The sequence below is a fragment of the Suricata suricatta genome, chromosome 7, assembly GCF_006229205.1.
Source record: "Suricata suricatta isolate VVHF042 chromosome 7, meerkat_22Aug2017_6uvM2_HiC, whole genome shotgun sequence".
Taxonomy (NCBI): domain Eukaryota; kingdom Metazoa; phylum Chordata; class Mammalia; order Carnivora; family Herpestidae; genus Suricata; species Suricata suricatta.
The window spans coordinates 33,518,942-33,537,344 of NC_043706.1; the positions used below are offsets into that span (position 1 = coordinate 33,518,942).

At 40.7% G+C, this 18,403-nt stretch overlaps 1 protein-coding gene and 1 long non-coding RNA gene across 5 annotated transcripts in view; one reads left to right on the forward strand and one right to left on the reverse strand.

Annotated features, from left to right (window-relative positions):
- Positions 1–1,152, forward strand: part of LOC115295472 — a 64,297-nt gene extending 63,145 nt beyond the window's left edge. Inside the window, exon 2 of the long non-coding RNA XR_003910418.1 lies at positions 676–1,152. This is a non-coding gene — a long non-coding RNA (uncharacterized LOC115295472). The remainder of the gene's footprint in view (positions 1–675) is intronic.
- Positions 1–18,403, reverse strand: part of SLC26A8 (solute carrier family 26 member 8) — a 79,951-nt gene that overhangs the window by 42,786 nt on the left and 18,762 nt on the right. For all 4 annotated transcript variants that reach the window (XM_029943353.1, XM_029943351.1, XM_029943349.1 and 1 more), the window contains 5 exons: positions 15,150–15,266; positions 13,448–13,629; positions 6,657–6,821; positions 5,829–5,978; positions 80–162 (listed from right to left, as the gene is read on the reverse strand). In XM_029943353.1, coding sequence (XP_029799213.1) covers positions 80–162; positions 5,829–5,978; positions 6,657–6,821; positions 13,448–13,629; positions 15,150–15,266 — 697 coding nt within the window. The remainder of the gene's footprint in view (positions 1–79; positions 163–5,828; positions 5,979–6,656; positions 6,822–13,447; positions 13,630–15,149; positions 15,267–18,403) is intronic.

Below are 18,403 nucleotides of genomic sequence, written 5' to 3' on the forward strand. Positions count from 1 at the left end.
TGAGGCCGTATGGTCAGAGGCTAAGCGAGGTTAACAGAGAGGGGAAAGTAAAGTAATCCTGAAAAGCGGAGTTACTGACCTATAAGGAATCATTTCAATGAGCATCCCGCTGGTTTCTGTGGCCATGCTTATCTTGTTTGCAAATGCAGTGAAGCCAAGAATCTGTAGGGGTTAAAGAAATGCATATGATCATTTAAATATTATGTTTTGCTTCTAGGAGCAGAGCTTAGGGAATGAGCTATGTGGCCCTCCCTATGCATAAAGGTTGGAAGCAGAGGTGGGGCCAGGTCCATGGAGCAGGCATGGCAGAAATCATCTCTGGCTCTTGGTTCCCTAACCTCTTGTTAGCATTGTAGCCAGAATGAAAAGCAACTTCAGCCTTGGTCTCTGACATAACAATGGGCACAAATGGATATCCTCACCAGTTTTAAATACCTAGACCCAACAGAAACATGTTTTCGTGTACTACGTATATAAAGGCCTCAGGTATAAAAGTTTTTAGATCTAGGTGCTCTGTACCAATATAAATAAGCTTTTGGGCGACGGAGAACCATTACTAGCTGACCCTTAATAATAAATGTGGAGCAGTGTTTGACAGCACAAAGCAAAGTCTTCAGCAGAGCCATGACTTGCCTTTTTTAAAAAATGTAATTACCCTTTCATTTACTCCTACAGTGGCAAGTCTCCTTTCTATTTCAACTAGCGGGAAAATAGACAGCCCAGCAGCGGTTACACCTTATAGAGAAGAGACCTCACGTCAAAGCAAATGAAGCCAGGGACCAAAGGACTCAACGCCCAGGTCTTCGAATAATCAATGTGGAGCTGCTTTACCCCATTCTCCCTAGCAACACACAAATCCTTCCCAGCGTCTACTCTGAGAGTTCAACCAGACGCCAAGCAGGATAGCGGTGGGTTTGCCTGTGATGCTGCGATCCAATGAAGACCCCTGGGAACCCTACAGATCGGAAAGGAAAGAAGACTCTGGATCATAGCTTGAGTCAGAGGAGAGTTTTGTTCCTTACATAGTTAAGGGACAAGAAGTGCGGACAGTGGCCAAGGAACTCTTTTATGTCCAATGTACAGTAGTATTTGCTCATAAAGGAACATAGAGGAAAATATGAAAAATTAAAAAGCAGAAACAAATCACCCAAAGCCAACTATTTTGGTGCTTTTTTTGTATTTGCTGAACAACTTACATAACACACCCACACATAAACACACGTATATACGTATATATAAATTATGAACCTGAAATATGTATAATCTCTTATAGCTATAGGATTCTTGGATTATTTGTCAGTGTATTCCACCTGGATCCCAGATATCGCCTTGAAACTTTGCTTTACCGTTTGACACTAGTGTGTTAAGGACAGACTGGTGGGTGTTTCTCCTCCGGCACATCTAGACAGTAGCGTCTTGGTGGGTGCTGTAAGAAGCTTTTTATACCGTCAGGCAGAACAGCTCTCAGCCTCCCTCTCCCATTCTCTTCACTGCCAGGGAAAACATGGAGGCCTTTTCCCAGTTCTAAATGACATCTCTAATCCTTGCTCCTTGGCAGAAAGTGCTCCCGATCACTGGATTTGATGTCTATGTAATGCATTGCAGGCTTTGATAACCTTTGAGTATAAAGTAGGTTACAAAAAAGTGTCTAAACTGCAACAATTCTAAGTCTCCACTGACTTTTACTTCTGGACCTCAGTGTCCTCTCCAACTTGACTCCACGGCGCATCCTAATTACTTATAGCATTCCCCACAGGAACGTCTTAACTGTGGCTCACAAACTAATCTGTCAGCCATAGCCAACCACAGCACCCTCAATACTCCTTACCTTTCCTTCTAACTCTGGTTAACATTCATTGCCTTTGAGGTTGCTTGAAGGAACATCACTATGATCCCTGTTGCTGCTGTCTCTCAGGAAAGGGTTGATTTGGGGCACCTGGGTGGCTCAGTCAGTTGAGCACCCGATTCTTGATGTTAGTTCAGGCCATGACCCCAGGGTCATGGGACCAGGCTCCACATTGAACGTGGATCCTGCTTATAAGTCTCTCTCTCTCTCTCTCTCTCTCTCTCTCTCTCTCTCTCTGACCCCTCCCCCACTGGCACTCTCTCTAAGACTAAAAAAAAGAGAGGAGTTTGATTTGCAAGAACATGGATGAACCTGGAGGGTATTATGCTAAGTGAAATAAACCAGACAAAGACAAATACTGTATGGTATCCCTTATATATGGAATCTAAAAACAAAAACAGGGGCTCCTGGGTGGCTCAGTTGGTTAAGCCTCCGACTTTGGCTCAGGTCATGTTCTCACAGTTCCTGGATTTGAGTCCCGAATCAGGCTCTGTGCTGACAGCTCAGAGCCTGGAGCCTGCTTCAGGATTCTGTGTCTCCCTTTCTCTCTGCCTCTCCCCTGCTTACACACACACACACACACACACACACACACACACACACTCTCTCTCTCTCTCTCTCTCTTTCTCTCTCTCTCTCAAATAAACTTAAAAAAACACAAATTTGCTAAAAGTAGAATGTAAATGTTCTCACACACACACACACACACACACACAAGATAAATACGTGAGTGATGGAAGGTGTTCACTAACTAGATGGGTAAATCCTTTCACAATATCTATGCACGTGCCGTCACCATGAAGTACACTTTCAATCTCTTACCACTTTAGATGTCAATTATATCTCAATAAAGCGGACATTAGAGAGAGAGAGAGAGAGAGAGAGAGAGAGAGAGAAAGGACCCATATCTGTGTCACAGATGCCACCTGCTGGTGACTCCAAAACCTCAGCTGAGGTACTGGGAATATTTGCTCAAGGGTGCAGAGCTGAGCTGGGTTCCATGGAAAGGAGAGGTTGCCCGTGACTCTGCTCCTCCAATTCCACGTGCACATTGTCCCCTGGGCTCCAGGACACCATTATTTATGTACAGTGATTGGGAAAGTCTTTACAGAAGTAGCCTTTCCATTTCTGGCTTTTCTGAATTAATAACTTTTCAACTACTCCAAGGGAGAAAGAATATGCACCTCAAAAGAATAAGATTATTTGGTATAGAATAGGTAACGCTGTGGTAACATACAAACCGTGAGATCTGTGTTCCTTTTTGCCCGCCCAGAGTCTGTTGCGGGTCAGTGTCTCTCTGGGACTACTTCTTTGCAAACAGTGCCTCAGGGATCCAGGAGGCTAATTCCACCTGGTGGGCTCTATTATTTCTACCACAGCCGGGGAAGAAAGAACATGGGGACTCACACCCTTTCCCCTATGCTTTGGCCCCAAAGTCACATGGTCCTGCCAACTACAGGGCACCTGGGATATAGATGGGAATGCATGGACATTTGGTGAGCTTTCAGGATCTCTGCAACAGAACACTTCTTAAGGGGAAATTAATTCTCAAGGACGCCCGAGCATTCAGCGATCCTAGTATGAGAAATGCGGACTTTTAAAACCTGAGCTTTATTTATCATTGTAAAAATGTTCATTATAACTGCAAAAGATTAATTTTACAGTAGGCTTTTTTTAAAAGAAAGAAGAGGGCCGCCTGGGTGGTTCAGTTGATTAAGCATCTGGCTTTGGCTCAGGTCATGATCTCGTGGTTCGTGAGTTTGAGCCCTGTGTCGGGCTCTGTGCTGACAGCTCGGAGCCTGGGGCCTGCTTCAGATTGTGTCTCCCTCTCTCTCTGCCACTCTCCCACTCACACTCTGTTTTTTTCTCTCTCTCAAAAAGGAATAAGCATTAAAACTTTTTTAAAAGAAAGAAGAAATATTGTTATTAGTAATGAGCCCCAGTTCTGCCACTTACTAATGACACGGATTAGGCAATCCATCTGACATCTCGTCTCCCTCAATTTCTCTAATGTAACATAGTGAGGATTAAAGAAGGCTGAATAACAGTATGATTACAACACTATTAAAGTAGAAACGGGGTGCCTGCGTGGCTCAGCTGGTTGAGCATCTGACTTCAACTCAGGTTAGAGTCTTTCCATACATGGGTTTGAGCCCTGCCTCGGTCTCTCTGCTGTCAGCATTGAGCCCACTTTGGATCTTCTGTCCCCCTCTCTCTCTCCCTCACTCTGACTCTCCCCAGTCCATGCACTCTCTCTCAAAAATATTTATTTTTTAATTTTACTTCTTTATTTTGAGAAAGAAAACACAAGTGGGGGAGGCAGAGAGAGAGAGGGAGAATCCCAAGCAGGCTCTGCACTGCCAGTATAGAGCCTGATGGGGGGCTCAAACTCATGAACTGTGAGATCGTGACCCTGAGCCTAAATCAAGAGTTGGATGCTTAACTGACTGAGCCACCCAGGTGCCCCAATAAACATACATTAAATAAATAAATAAATAAATAAATAAATAAAATAGAAACAGGGGCATGGGCTTGCTCAATCAGTGGAGCACGCAACTCTTGATCTCAGGGTTGTGAGTTTGAGCCCCATATTGGGAGTAGAGATTCTTAAAAAACAAACAAACAAAAAATTCTATCTATAAGAAGATGGAAATTCACCAACACTGAGCGTAAGCCTGTCATATATCTGAAAGAGGAAAACAGTGAATAACTGAAAACCCAAAATTATTGATTGTAGTGAATTTGGGAGGTGCAGCCACAGGACTTAGTTTTCTTCTTCTTTTTTTTTTTAATGTCTTTCAAAATTGCTAGAATGAGCCTGGATTTCTTTCATAAGGAAAAAACAATGAAATTATATGAAAAAGAGGCAATGGAGAAAACGTACTTTAAAAATAAGCATGTCTGGGGTGCCTGGGTCTCAGTCATTAAGCATCCGACTCTTGATTTTGGCTCAGGTCATGATCTCATGGTTTTCAGGTTTGAGCCCACATGGGGAACTGCGGTCAGTGTAGAGCCCACTTGGGATTCTCCCTCTCTCTCCCTCTCTCTCTCTCTCTCTCTCTGTCCCTCCCCTGCTCTTGCATACTCTATCTCAAAATAAATAAACTTAAAAAATAAAATAAGAAACTTGTTAAAAAATAAAAGTAAGCATGCTTTCCAAATATAAGCTAGTGTTTATTTTTATTTAAAAAAACTTTTTAGTGTTTATTTATATTTAGACAGAGAGACAATGTGAGTGGGCAAGAGGCAGAGAGAGAGGGAGACACAGAATCTAAAGCAGGCTCTAGGCTCTGTGCTGATAGCTCAGTGGGGCTCAAACTCACAAACTGTGAGATCATGACCTGGGCTGAAGTCAAATGACCAACTGACTGAGCCACCAAGGCGCCCCAATATAAGCTAGTATGATCTCACGGTTTGTGGGTTCAAGCCCCACACTGGGCTCTGTGCTGACAGTTAGCTCAGAGCCTGGAGCCTGCTTCAGATTCTGTACCTCCCTCTCTCTCTGACCCTCCCCTGCTCGTGCTGTCTCTCTCTTTCTCTGAAAAATAAATAAATAAACATAAAAAAATTTTTTAAATAAAAATAAATAAAATTAAATATATTCTGCTTTGTCACAATTGAACATCTTTTTAAATTGTTTTATGTCTTTTATTTACTTTTGAGAGGCAGTGCAAACAGGGAAGAGTCAGAGAGAGAGTGAGACACAGAATCCCAAGCAGGCTCCAGGCTTTGAGCTAGCTGTCAGCAGAGCCCGATGCGGGGCTCGAACCCATGAACCGTGAGATCATGACCCGAGCCAAAAGCCAGACACTTAACCGAATGAGCCACCCAGGCGCCCCAAACATGGCTTTTTTTTTTTTTTTTTTGTAGTATCCTCTGGTCCTTTCCCTTCCAAATTGCTTGCTTTTTATTTAAAATTTTTTTTAGAAAGCAGTCATTTTAGATGATCTAAACCATGAATTGGGGGCATCAAAACACCTACCAGGAAAACTTCCATGGGAAACTGGATGGGGTACCGATTGTAGGACATTCTGATACATCTGTTGATTCTCAGTGCTACAACAACAGTTAGAAATAGTAGGATGCTGGTAGAATTAGCTTTTGGGAGAGTTACACAGTAGTTAACTACGTTCTGAAAGAAAACAAAATTACAGAGGCTTAGAAAGGGCTACGATAATTGCCCAAATCTAGAAGATGATATTCTCTCAAGATTAGTTCAATAATAAAATATGTATTACTAGCACAGTGACGGGAAATGGGAGGATATACATTTTTTAAGTTGCAAAAGAGATATTAAAATATAATAATGCCCAATAAGGAGAGAGTACACTTTATGTGTTTCAATGTAATGGAAAGGACCCAGGAGTTCTGCTTACATCTTACTCTTTACTAATTTTTCTAAATCATATATATTCTTTAGAGTGGCCTCTAAACCATTCTTAAGGAACTACTCAGCATTTAATGTTCTTTAGATGTTATAGAATACATGTCTGTTAGGAGGCATGTGATGGGAAGAATTATGATAGATTACAGTATTCTAAAAACCGAAGTTTCATGTAAATCATGTTTGTTTAAAAGGACTGGGCAAAATGGTGAATGCAGCTGAGAACATGTTAATTATAACCTTATATAGCATGGTCCAGCTGGCATCTGCAATTCCTTGAGACTGAATCTAGAAGGGCTGAGGTCATTTCTAGGCCCTTGTTGACTCGGCTGCCTATGCAGCCGTCTGTCCACTCAGGTCCACTTCCTTTTGGAGGCAAAGGGCGGGGGGCACTTGTAACTCTGGGTGGGGGTAGAAAGCACTCACATAGAAGAAGGACATGGGACCGGCGTGGAAATTAATTATAATCCCCAAGATGAAAGTCAGCTGGGACAGAATAACGTGTAGCGCCGTGGCAGCCAGGTAAGCGCTGATCGCAGCTTCCGGAAGGTAAGTGGCAACGAAGCCGAATCCTAACAAGCCCATGGATAGCTGTAGAAGGTTCAGAGGGGAAAGAAAAGCAGCATGAGAGGCAAACCCACACTGCGCCTATTAGGCGCTCTCCGGGGGGCTTCCAACCAAAAAGTTCAGTTAGGCCCCTTTAATAACCTCTTCTCTCTTTTTCTCATCAGCTGATACTGAGGAGACAAGGAACTACCTGGTGTTGATTCAGCAGCTGCTTACAGGCACTAGACCACGCTTTCTTCTTTCTTCAGGAGCACTTAGGTTTTTGCCCTAGAGTCTAGCGACCTTATTAATGTGAGGTTAACAGTGACCAAGTGATCAGAACAAGCTTTTGCCTTTTTAAAGAGCCTTTTGTGGGGCACCTGGGTGGCTCAGTCAGTTAAGTGGCTGACTTGAGCTCAGGCCATGATCTTGCAGTCCATGAGTTCGAGCCCAGCGGTGGGCTCTGTGCTGACAGCTCGGAGCCTGGAGCCTGCTGCAGATTCTATGTCTCCCTTTTTCTGTGTTCCTCCTCTGCTCATGCTCTGTCTCTCTGTGTCTCTCAAAAATAAATAAATGTTGAAGAAAGAAAGAGCATTTTGTTAGAAGGTTTTGATAGCCCTTTTCAGGAGATGTTAATATCCCTATGAGGAATGTGGCTTTTCACAAAGGAAAAGGCAATTTAAAAAACTCCAGCTCAAACTTCTTGGCCTTCGACTTGATTATCTTTACTAAGAATGATTAAACTGAATCTGTCTTCTGGATTATATATAATATAAAATATTATAATATATAAATATGAAATATATGTAATCCTGAAATATATTATATTATAGTATATATTATAGTATATGTAATCCTGAAGACAAATTTAGTTACTATAAATTCAGTATATATAATAAATATAATTTATATATTATACATGCATATACACATGTAAAATACTATTTATATATTATATATTTTATATATTTATATAGTATAGTATATATAGTATATATGTAGTATATATTACATACAATAAATTATAAATATATTGTGTTATATGTTAAATATGTTATAGCAAAATATTTTATATTTCCATATGCATATATAATATGTAAATTATACATGTGTATTTTTAAATATACAAAGGATCTAAAAGGTTACACCTGAACTATTATTAGACGTTACCTTCAGGGGCATCTGAGTAGCTCAATCAGTTAGGCATCTAACTCTTGGTTTCTGCTCAGAACATGATCTCACTATATGGTGAGTTCAAGCCCCACATTGGGCTCTGTGCTGGCAGTATGGAGCCTGCTTGGGAATCTCTAGCTCTCCCTCTGTCTCTGCCCCTCCTCCACTCAAGCTGTCTCTGTTTCTCTCAAAATAAATAAGTAAACTTAAAAAAAAAGTTACCTTTGGGGAATGGAATTAAAGGTTGGGGCAATACTTTAAAATTTATGCATTTTTTTTATTATTTGAGGCTTTTGCAATATACCTTTTTTCCCAAATAGGCTTCATGCCCAACATGGGGATTGAACTCAAGACCCTAAGATTAAGAGTTGCATGCTCTACTGACTGAGCCAGCCAGATGCCCCCCATTTTTTACAATAAAAAACAATTAGAAAATTGTTGGACAGGGCACCTGGGTAGCTCAGTCGGTTAAGTGTCAAGCTCTTGATTTTGGCTCAAGTCATGAACTCATGGTTCATGAGATCGAGCCTCAAGTCAAGCTCTGTGCTGACCATGCGGAGCCTGCTTGAGATTCCCCCTCTCCTTCTTCTCCCTGCCCTCCTTGCATTCATGCAAGAATTGATGGACAGAGGGTGAGCTCCAATCCCCTTAAGAAGGTAGGTTAATAAAACGTACATGGCCTAACCAAGAAGTCTTGAACCTACTGCCATTAGCACTTCATCTGCTACTGCACTAAAAGTTTAGAAAACAAACAAACTTGGAAGAATAAATCTTTTAGGTGTAAAAGCTTTTTGTTTCCAAGCTTTTAGTCAATTGGACACTCGGTCTCTAGAATCTGGTCATTACTGACCAACATGCACCACTACTATAGTTGGGCCAGTCAGCTCTTGTCTTGTGTGTGATTTCTATTTCTGTGCTTGTGCACAGATTTTTTTGTGGTTCTTGTTTTTTGTTCTGCCATTTCTGCCAATCCATGTTCATCATCCCTTTCAAGAGCTAAGTGAAATTCCTTTTCTTCAGAAGATGTGGTGAAAAGAGCATAATTTCTAGGGATGAAGACCTTGGCTTCAATCCTGGCGCTGTCCCTCACTGGCTGTGTGAGCTTGGGCAAGTTAACTAAACTCTCCGAGCCTGTTTCTTTATGAATAAGAAGTGAATAATATTCAACATGCAGTGTTTTGTATGAACTACATTGCATAAAACATGTGAAACGCTTAGCTCAAATCTGAGAATAGTGACAAATACAAACGTTATTACTCATTTTTAATCCCATCTCTTCCTTCCACCTTGTAAGTGGCGAATAGCTATTACCTTTAATAAAACTGTTTCTTGCTCAGCTGTGATGTAGCATCAGAATCTGTGTTAATATAATTTTCTAGGCAGCCAGGGCCAGTCAGAGTTGGCCTAGGACATGAAATCTATCAGCCATTCTTTTTTTTTTTTTTTTTTTACATTTTTATTCATTTTTGAGAAACAGAGAGATGGACTGTGAGTGGGAGAGCTTGAACCCACAAACAGTGAGATCAGACTCGAGCTGAAGTTGGGTCACCCAGGCAACCCTCAGCCATTCTTATAGAAAGCAAGTACTAGGGGTGCCTGGGTGGCTCAGTTGGTTAAGTGTCCAACTCTCAATTTCCACTCAGGTCATGATCTCACAGTTCATGAGATCCAGCCATAAGTCAGGCTTCCTGCTGACAGTGCAGAGCCTGCTTGGGATTCTCTCCCTCTTCTGTCTCTGCCTCTCTCCCTCTCACTTTCTCTCTCTTAAAATAAATAAACCAAAAATAAAGAAAGTACTAAATGTTCAATAAATGAAGAAAAGTACAGTTCCTTCACAGACAACTCCAACCAACTAAAGGTTATTCCTGTACTTTGTATTTTTTTGACACAAGACACTTCACTTTTATTAATATTAGCTTGCACTTTAAAATTACCTGACGTGTGGATTCTGGAGGTAGACAACCCTCAGCCTAATTCCCAGTTGGGATCTTACTGGTTGTATGACCTTGGGCAATTCTCTTAACCTCTCTATACCTTTGTTCCCTTAAAATAAGGGTCATAGATCCAAATGAGGAGTTGCAAGGATCAGATGAGATGATGCATGTAAAGTGTTTTGAATGGTGACTAGCACATAGCCATAAATATTAGACTTTATTAGCCAGTGCAGATTTCTTTTTTAAATTTAAACTTTTTATTTCAGATAACTGTAGTTTGATATGCACTTGTAAGAAACAGTACAGAGAGATCTTGTATACTCTTTCCTCAGTTTCTCCCAATGGTAGCATCTTGCAGAACTATAGTTGACCCTGGAATACCACAGAGGTTAGGGGCACCACCCCCGTCCAACACGCACAGTTGAAAATCCATGTGTAACTTTTGATTTCCTGAAAACTTAACTCCTTTTTAAATTTTTTATTTAAAAAATTTTTAATGTTTATTTATTTTTGGAGGAGAGAGAGACAGAGCATGTGCAGGGAAGGGGCAGAGACAGAGGGAGACACAGAATCAGACCCAGGCTCCAGGCTCCAAGCTGTCAGCATAGAGTCTGACACGGGGCTCAATCTCACGATGAGATCATGACATGAGCTGAAGTTGGACACTCAACCACCCAAGTGCCCCTCAAGATTCTTTCTTTTATCATTTCCTTTCTGTTTAGAGAACTTCCTTCACCCATTCTCTCAGGGTAGTCTGCTGGTAGCAAATTCTCTTAGTTTTTCATATGAGAATGTCTTGATTTCTCTTTTATTCTTGAAGAATATTTTCACTGGGTATATGATTTTGGATTGACAGTTCTTTTCTTTCAGCAAATGGAAAATATTGTGTAACTTTCTTCTGGACTCTATGATCTTTGATAAGAAATCTGCTGTCATTTGGGTTGTCCAATTCCCCTCATCCCATAGATAAAGTGTTCCTCTCACTGCTTTCAAGATTGTTTTCATGGTCTTTAGTTTTCAGAAGACTGACAATGATTTGTCTTAGTGTGGATTTCTATGGATTTATCTTTTTTGAAATTTTCTCAGCTTCTTAAATCTGTAGGATTATGTCTTTTGCCGAATTTTGGGAGCTTTTAGCTGTCATTTCTTCAAGTAGTTCAGTCCCATCTTTTTTCTCCTCTTTCTGGGATTCTTGTGAAACAAATTTAAGGTATTCTGTTATCACCCTACTTGTCCCTGAGGTTCTGTTCATTTCTTTTTCCAATCTACTTTCTCTCAGTTGTTCAGATTGGGTAATTTCTATTGTTCTTTCTTTGAATTCATTCATTCTTTCCTCTGTCTCTTCTATTCTGCTATTCAGCCCATCCTTTGAATTTTGAATTTTGGTTATTATACTTTCCAGTTCTAAAACTTCCATTTGCCTCCTCATACCTTCTGTTTATTTGCCGAGAGTTTCTGTTTTCTCACTTGTTTCAAGAGTATTCATGATTGCTGACTGAAGCATGTTTAGGATGGCTGCTTTAAAATCTTTGCCAGATGATTCTAACATCTCTGTCATCACTGTGTTGGCATAATTTCATTCAAGCTGAGATTTTTCTGGTTCTTGATATGACAAGTAATTTTCAGTTCTAATTGTAGACATTCTGGGCATTACGCTAGGAGACACTGGATCTTATTTGAACACTGTTTTTGCTAGTTTGTTTTGACAAAGTGCTGGCAGCAGATGGGGTAGGTGCCATCTTGTTACTGCCTGTAGATGTAGAAGCCCAGGTTTCCCCTAGCTTTCGCTGACTGCTGGGGCAGTGGGGACCCTTCATTATTGCTAGGTAGAGGTGGGAGTTCTAGCTCCCCACTAGCCCTCCGCCAATATTATCCTGGCTGGAAGAGACAGGAATGCCCTTACTTCTTCCCACTTGGACTCCATAGACACTGCAGCAGAGATGGTTATCAGCCATCTCTGACACCACCCCAGGGTGGAGTGGAAAGGGTGTCTCATTATTGCACAATGGGAATGAAAGTCTTGACTCCCTATCTGGCCTTCTCTGACAACACCCCAGTTGGGGGTGGATGGGTACCTCATTACAGGTGGATAAGGGTGAAAGCCTGGGTTCTTCAATTGGTCTTTGCTGGTATGAGGGGGCCAATACCACAGTTTTGTTTTGTTTTTCCTTGCTCTTTGTCTGGAGTATAGTAGTTATTATGTAAAAGTTTCCAGTCTTGCTAGCTTTTTCTTGGTGCTATGGCTGTAAAGAACAGATGTCTGTTGGGGCTTTTTTTTCCCTTCTTTTTTCCTTTGTCTGTACCTATTAGCATTTTGGGTCTCTGGCTTCCTCAGCACCAAGTTTGAAATATATGAGGCAAAAAGAGAACCCAGGGAATTCACAACTGTGTTGTTCCTTGGGTCCTGAAGTTTGGAGCCAGTTTGCCCTCTTCTCTCCACTTTTCAGTATTCTTATGTTTGTTTTATGTATAATGTTTCAAGGTTTTTAGTTGTACTTAGCAAGAGGAAGAGGGAAAAGTACTATTTTATCTTCCTCAAAGTGGAATGTCTCCTCAAAGGAGGTAAGAGAACATGTGTAGGGCCATGTAGATAATTCATAGGCTGCTGACTGCCTATTATTTTGTCTTCTCTTACAAGACTGAAGTTTTTAATGACAGGAGTTATACTTTTAAAAATTTTTTGGTCTCTGTCAAAGTACCAAATGCATATTTTTGTACCCAGTAATTATAACATATTGATGCTTATTATGTGACAGGCTCTGGGCTGAGTGCTTTACATGTATTTTCTCATTTAATCCTCATAAGAGCCCTGCAAAGCAAATGTTATTATTTCCATTTTATACACGAGGAAACTGAAGCCCATCAAGGTAAGGTGATTTAAGTAAGTCACGTAGCTGGTATCAGGTTTAAGTCAGCTCACTACAGTAGCCTGATGTGGGCTCCCAATAAATTCTTACCTAATAAAAGATGGTCCCAGGAGAGATCAGCAAAAATTAGCCAAAGAGAGGATTGGTTGAGAAGAAAGAGAAGTAAAGCTAGCATATGTGACTTTAGTTCAATGGATGAAGCTTTAGATTGTAAACTCTCAGAGAAAAAGACATGCCAAAAATAAGTTTTGATATTTTAATAAGTCATTGATATTATTGTTCTTTAGCTGTGCTTCTGTCATTGAAGAAAAAGAGCTCCAGGTCTGACTCCAATGCTTAATCAACCCGAAATATAGCATGTGAGCCAACGAGTGCTATTCTTGTTGAAAAAATACAAAGGATTTTTTTAAACATGAAATCATGAGTATAACTCTAGACCATAGTCCCTAGGACCCCTCTTTAGCTTTATGGAAGGAGCTGATGAGGTTATTCAGTATCTCATCCTAAGTCAGTGGGGAGTGATTTCTGAGGAGGAAGATGTTTCATCACTGAGGAGATCATATTGACACTTCCTGTAAGCTTCCCAAAAATAAATCACTGAAGTTCTACACACATCACAATGGATAACAGGAGCAACAAAAGGAAGAGGTCCGTTTGTAGCTCCTTTATTTCTGGGGTTCAGAGACTCAGCTCCTACCTGAATAATCCCAGTCAGAAATGTTGTGGATGCCACCACACTCAAGGATCTGTTATAGTCCACAAGGAAGGAGGGCTGAGAAAAGTCCTCCTTGATGAAAGTCCCCAGGATCAGGTGGCCACTGTTGAACGGGTACAAGCTCAGGACATTGATCATCAGAGCACTCAAAAGGAAGAAGGAACCTATGAAGGAAGGTGTTTAGGCAGAAAAGAAAACTTAAAAATTTTTTTAAATGCTTATTTTTTGAAAGAGAGATTGAGAGAGAGACAGAGACAGAGAGAGACTGTAAGTGGGAAAGTGAGGGAGACACAGGATCCAAAGCAGGCTCCAGGCTCCGGGCTGTCAGCACAGAGCCCAATGCAGGGCTCGAACTCATGGACTGCGAGATCATGACTTGAGCCTGAGTCAGATGCTCAACTGACTGAGCCACCCAGGCACCCCACTGAAGTTTTAAATGCAGGTAGACTGACAAATTGGACAGAAGCAAGGCATGGTCTAATGTTGTTTGTCTTTGATCACAAGAACTTTTCTCTTTTGAAAGTGGCCATTGAGAAGCAAGAAAGAGCAGAGGAAAGAACTCTGGTTCCACATGCCATGACCAACTCCTAGAATTTAGATCTTGGTGCCCACATATTACCTTCGCTGCAATGTGGGCATTTGGGGTGGGATCAAAGAAAAATTGGCTGGACATGGATATCAGGCTCAGCCACTATGCCTGCTCTCACAGATGGTAAAATATGAGATGGTGGTGATAGGATCAGAAAACAAAGCTAATTAATGCTAATAAAAAGAAAAAAATAACACCTAACACTTATGAAGGATTTACTAGGTATAAAATGACACTGAGCTTGTAAAATCAACACATAATGGATTTTAGTAAAGACATGTGATATCATCCTTTAAAAAGGTAGGGTAGCACTCTGCATCTAGGACAATGGGATGGTAATCAGCCTGAATATACAAACATATCTGGAGAAAAAGTATGTCAGTGAAAATGATCAGTGCTGCCTGGGTGGTCGGTCATTCAGTGGGGAAGCCCAGGAAAAGTCACTTCACTAAGTGGCTGTTGGCAATGCCCTTCCAACATTATTGGGGCATTTTGTGACTTGATTCTATGCTGGTTCACTTACCTAGGTGAAGAAAATGTACTGTTTCTATGATCTTCAACTAGTGTGGTCCCTGTAACAGTTATCTCTAAATATAAATTAGGAGATGGACTTTTTCTCAGGGAAGGAAAGTGCTTATCCTATGGATTTGAATGCTTTGGTTACTGTGGCAGCATTTTCTCATTGTAAATTAATAAGCTGACACAATTATTTGAAAGAAGGCCCATGGACTTTGGCTATTACAGGTCCAGGTGAAAGATGGGTCCACTCTAGGAATACTGGCAAAACTGCCTCTGAATCTTCTGGGTTGAGGGCAGTCAGATTTCAAACGTGTGGTAATTTCACCAAGGAAAGTACCTCTGCCATTTAATTCCTTTGGGACACGGCTGGCTGGCTGATTTGTCTGGAAGTGACACTATTAACGACACACTGGAAGTGTTCAGTCTCTAAAATCTGAACACCAAAATGGATAGAACGTCCATCTTCTGCCTCCTTTTTTTGTACCTCAAACATAGCTTTAATTTGGGTTCTTGGCAATAAGGAAATGATCAAGACAGAGTCTCCATCTACTTCCTGTGGTTTGGTGCTGAACTCACCAATGGACATTTGATGACACGATCCAAAAATGGCATAAATTACTGAAGAACAGAAAGCTGCATAACAGACATTGAGATGAGGAATCAGTTGCCTTGCCAGCAAATTAAATGTTAGGGCTGAAAAACAAGATAATTTAAGTAAGAAAAGGTAGGGTGGCTTTTAAAAGCCACCTCTCTCATCACCTGCTTCAACAGGGTCATCTCACGGCCCATTGTCTCCTCTATTCCCTCATCCTCTCCCACTCCATATTATTTTGAAGCAAATCCAAGGCATCAAATTATATCATTTGTAGATATTTTAGTATATATCTTTGAAAGAAGACCCTATTTTTTTAAGAAAGTAATCTCTGTGCCCAATGTAAATGAAAACTATAAAGAATATTTAAAATAAAAACAACCCAATATGTAGCAGACTGAGTGTGGTAACAATATCTCTTGATGTACGGCCCTTAATTAGCGCCTTTCATTATCTCCTTTGATTCTTTGCTTCTCCTCCTGCTACATGCTTTTTACACCTCAATTCTCAGTCAGAGGCTTAAACACCTTTCACTTCAAGGTCTTCATGCTAATCATAGAAGAGAGACATCACAACAAGACCTCTATTCCAATGGCTAAGAAGCAGCCCCATTCCACCCTTAGTCTAGTTAGCAGAAGACCTTGAGAATCCTCTAGGACTAGAAATAAAGCTGGAGAGCGAGGCAAGGATCCCACTTAACTGACTTGATTCCAAGTTGGTATGTGTTGTCTTTCTCCCATATGCGAATCACCCACTCCCTTCTTTTAGCTCCTTCTTCTGTACTTGCTTTCTTTTTTTAAAATTAAGTTTATTTTTCAGAGTCAGGGCAGGGTGAGTGGGGGGAACAGAGGAATTGAAATGGGTTTGCACTGACAGCAGAGAGCCTGACAAGGGACTTGAGCCCACAAACCACAAGATCATGACCTGAGCCGAAGTTGGACATCTAACCAGCTGAGCCACCCAGGCCCCCTACTTTCTTTTCAAGAAACATCAGGGGAATTTGGAAATTTTGAAGCAAATATATTCATTCAGTGCGGAAGCCCACTGAATATTAACATGCATGGGGGCATCCTTTGATGTCTCAAGCCCACAGCTCCTGCCCTGAGGGCCTATCTTCAACTTACATCATACTGTGTGCTCATCTGAATTCAGTTATGAGTTTAGTGAACTGATTTAGTGTCTTAGACAAAACAAGTCTGTGTCTGTGTTCATGTGTGTGTGTGTTTGTGTGTTTGTAGAAGGTTAAACACATACAAAAATAGAGTAAAATGAACTCCCATGTACCCATCACCTGCTTCAACAGGGTCATCTCACGGCCCATTGTCTCCTCTATTCCCTCATCCTCTCCCACTCCATATTATTTTGAAGCAAATCCAAGGCATCAAATTATATCATTTGTAGATATTTTAGTATATATCTTTGAAAGAAGACCCTATTTTTTTAAGAAAGTAATCTCTGTGCCCAATGAGGGGCTCAATCTCACGACCCCAATATCAAGAGTCTCATGCTCCTTGAATAGACTGATAACCAGTGAAGAAATTGAATCCATTATCAAAAATCTCCCAACAATAAGATCCCAGGGCCAGATGGCTTCCCAGGGGAATTCTACCAGACATTTAAAGCAGAGCTAATACCCATTCTTCTCAAACTATTCCAAAAAATAGAAATAGAAGGAAAACTTCCAAACTCATTCTATGAAGTCAGCATCACCTTGTACCCAAAACCAGACAGAGACCCAGCCAAAAAAGAGAACTAGAGACCAATATCCTTAATGAATACAGATGCAAAAATACTCAACAAGATACTAGCAAATCGAATTCAACAGCATATAAAAAGAATTATCCATCATGATCAAGTGGGATTCATTCCTGGGTCACAGGGCTGGTTCAATATTCGCAAATCCATCAATGTGATCCATCACATTAACAAAAGAAAGGATAAAAACCATATTATCTTGTCGATAGATGCAGAAAAAGCATTTGACAAAATACAGCTCACTTTCTTAATAAAAACCCTTGAGAAAGTCGGAATGGAAGGAACTTACCTAAACATTATAAAAGCAGTTTATGAAAAGCCCACAGCCAATATAATCCTCAATGGGGAAAAACTGAGAGCTTTCCCACTGAGATCAGGAACACAACAGGGGTGCCCACTCTCACCAATGTTGTTTAACATAGTGCTGTAAGTCCTAGCATCAGCAATCAGGCAACAAAAGGAAATAAAAGGCATCAGAATTGGCAAAGAAGAAGTCAAACTTTCACTTTTTGTAAATGACATGATAGTCTACATGGAAAACCCGGCAGACTCCACCAGAAGCCTTCTAGAACTGATCGGTGAATTCAGTAAAGTTGCAGGGTACAAAATCAATGTACAAAAATCAGTTGCATTCCTATACACCAAAAATGAAGCAGCCAAAAGAGAAATCATGAAACTGATCCCATTTATGATTGCACGAAAAACTATCAAATACCTAGGAGTAAACCTAACTAAGGATGCAAAAGATCTATATGATGAAAACTATAGAAAACTTATAGAAAACTATAGAAAACTTCAAGAAGACACCAAGAAATGGAAAAACATTCTCTGTTCATGGATCGGAAGAATAAACATTGTGAAAATGTCATTACTACCCAAAGCAATCTACACATTCAATGCAATCCCCATCAAAATTACACCAACATTCTTCTCAAAGCTAGAACAAACTATCCTCAAATTTGTATGGAACCACAAAAGACCCTGAGTAGCCAAAGTAATATTGAAGAAGAAAACCAAAACGGGAGGCATCACAATCCCAGACTTTAGCCTCTACTACAAAGCTGTCACCATCAAGATAGTATGGTATTGGCACAAAAACAGACACATAGACCAATGGAATAGAATAGAGAACCCAGAACTGGGCCCACAAATGTACAGCCAATTAATTTTTGACAAAGCAGGATAGAGTATCCGATGGAAAAAAGACTGCCTCTTTAGCAGGTGGTGCTGGGAGAACTAGACAGCAACATGCAGAAGAATGAAACTAGACCACTTTCTTACACCATACACAAAAATTAACTCAAAATGGCTGAAGGACCTGAATGTGAGACAGGAAACCATCAAAACCCTTGAGGAGAAAGTAGGAAAAAACCTCATAGACCTCACCCGCAGCAATTTCCTACTCGACACATCCCCAAAGGCAAGGGAAATGAAAGCAAAACTGAACTCTTGGGACCTCATCAAGATAAAAAGCTTCTGCACT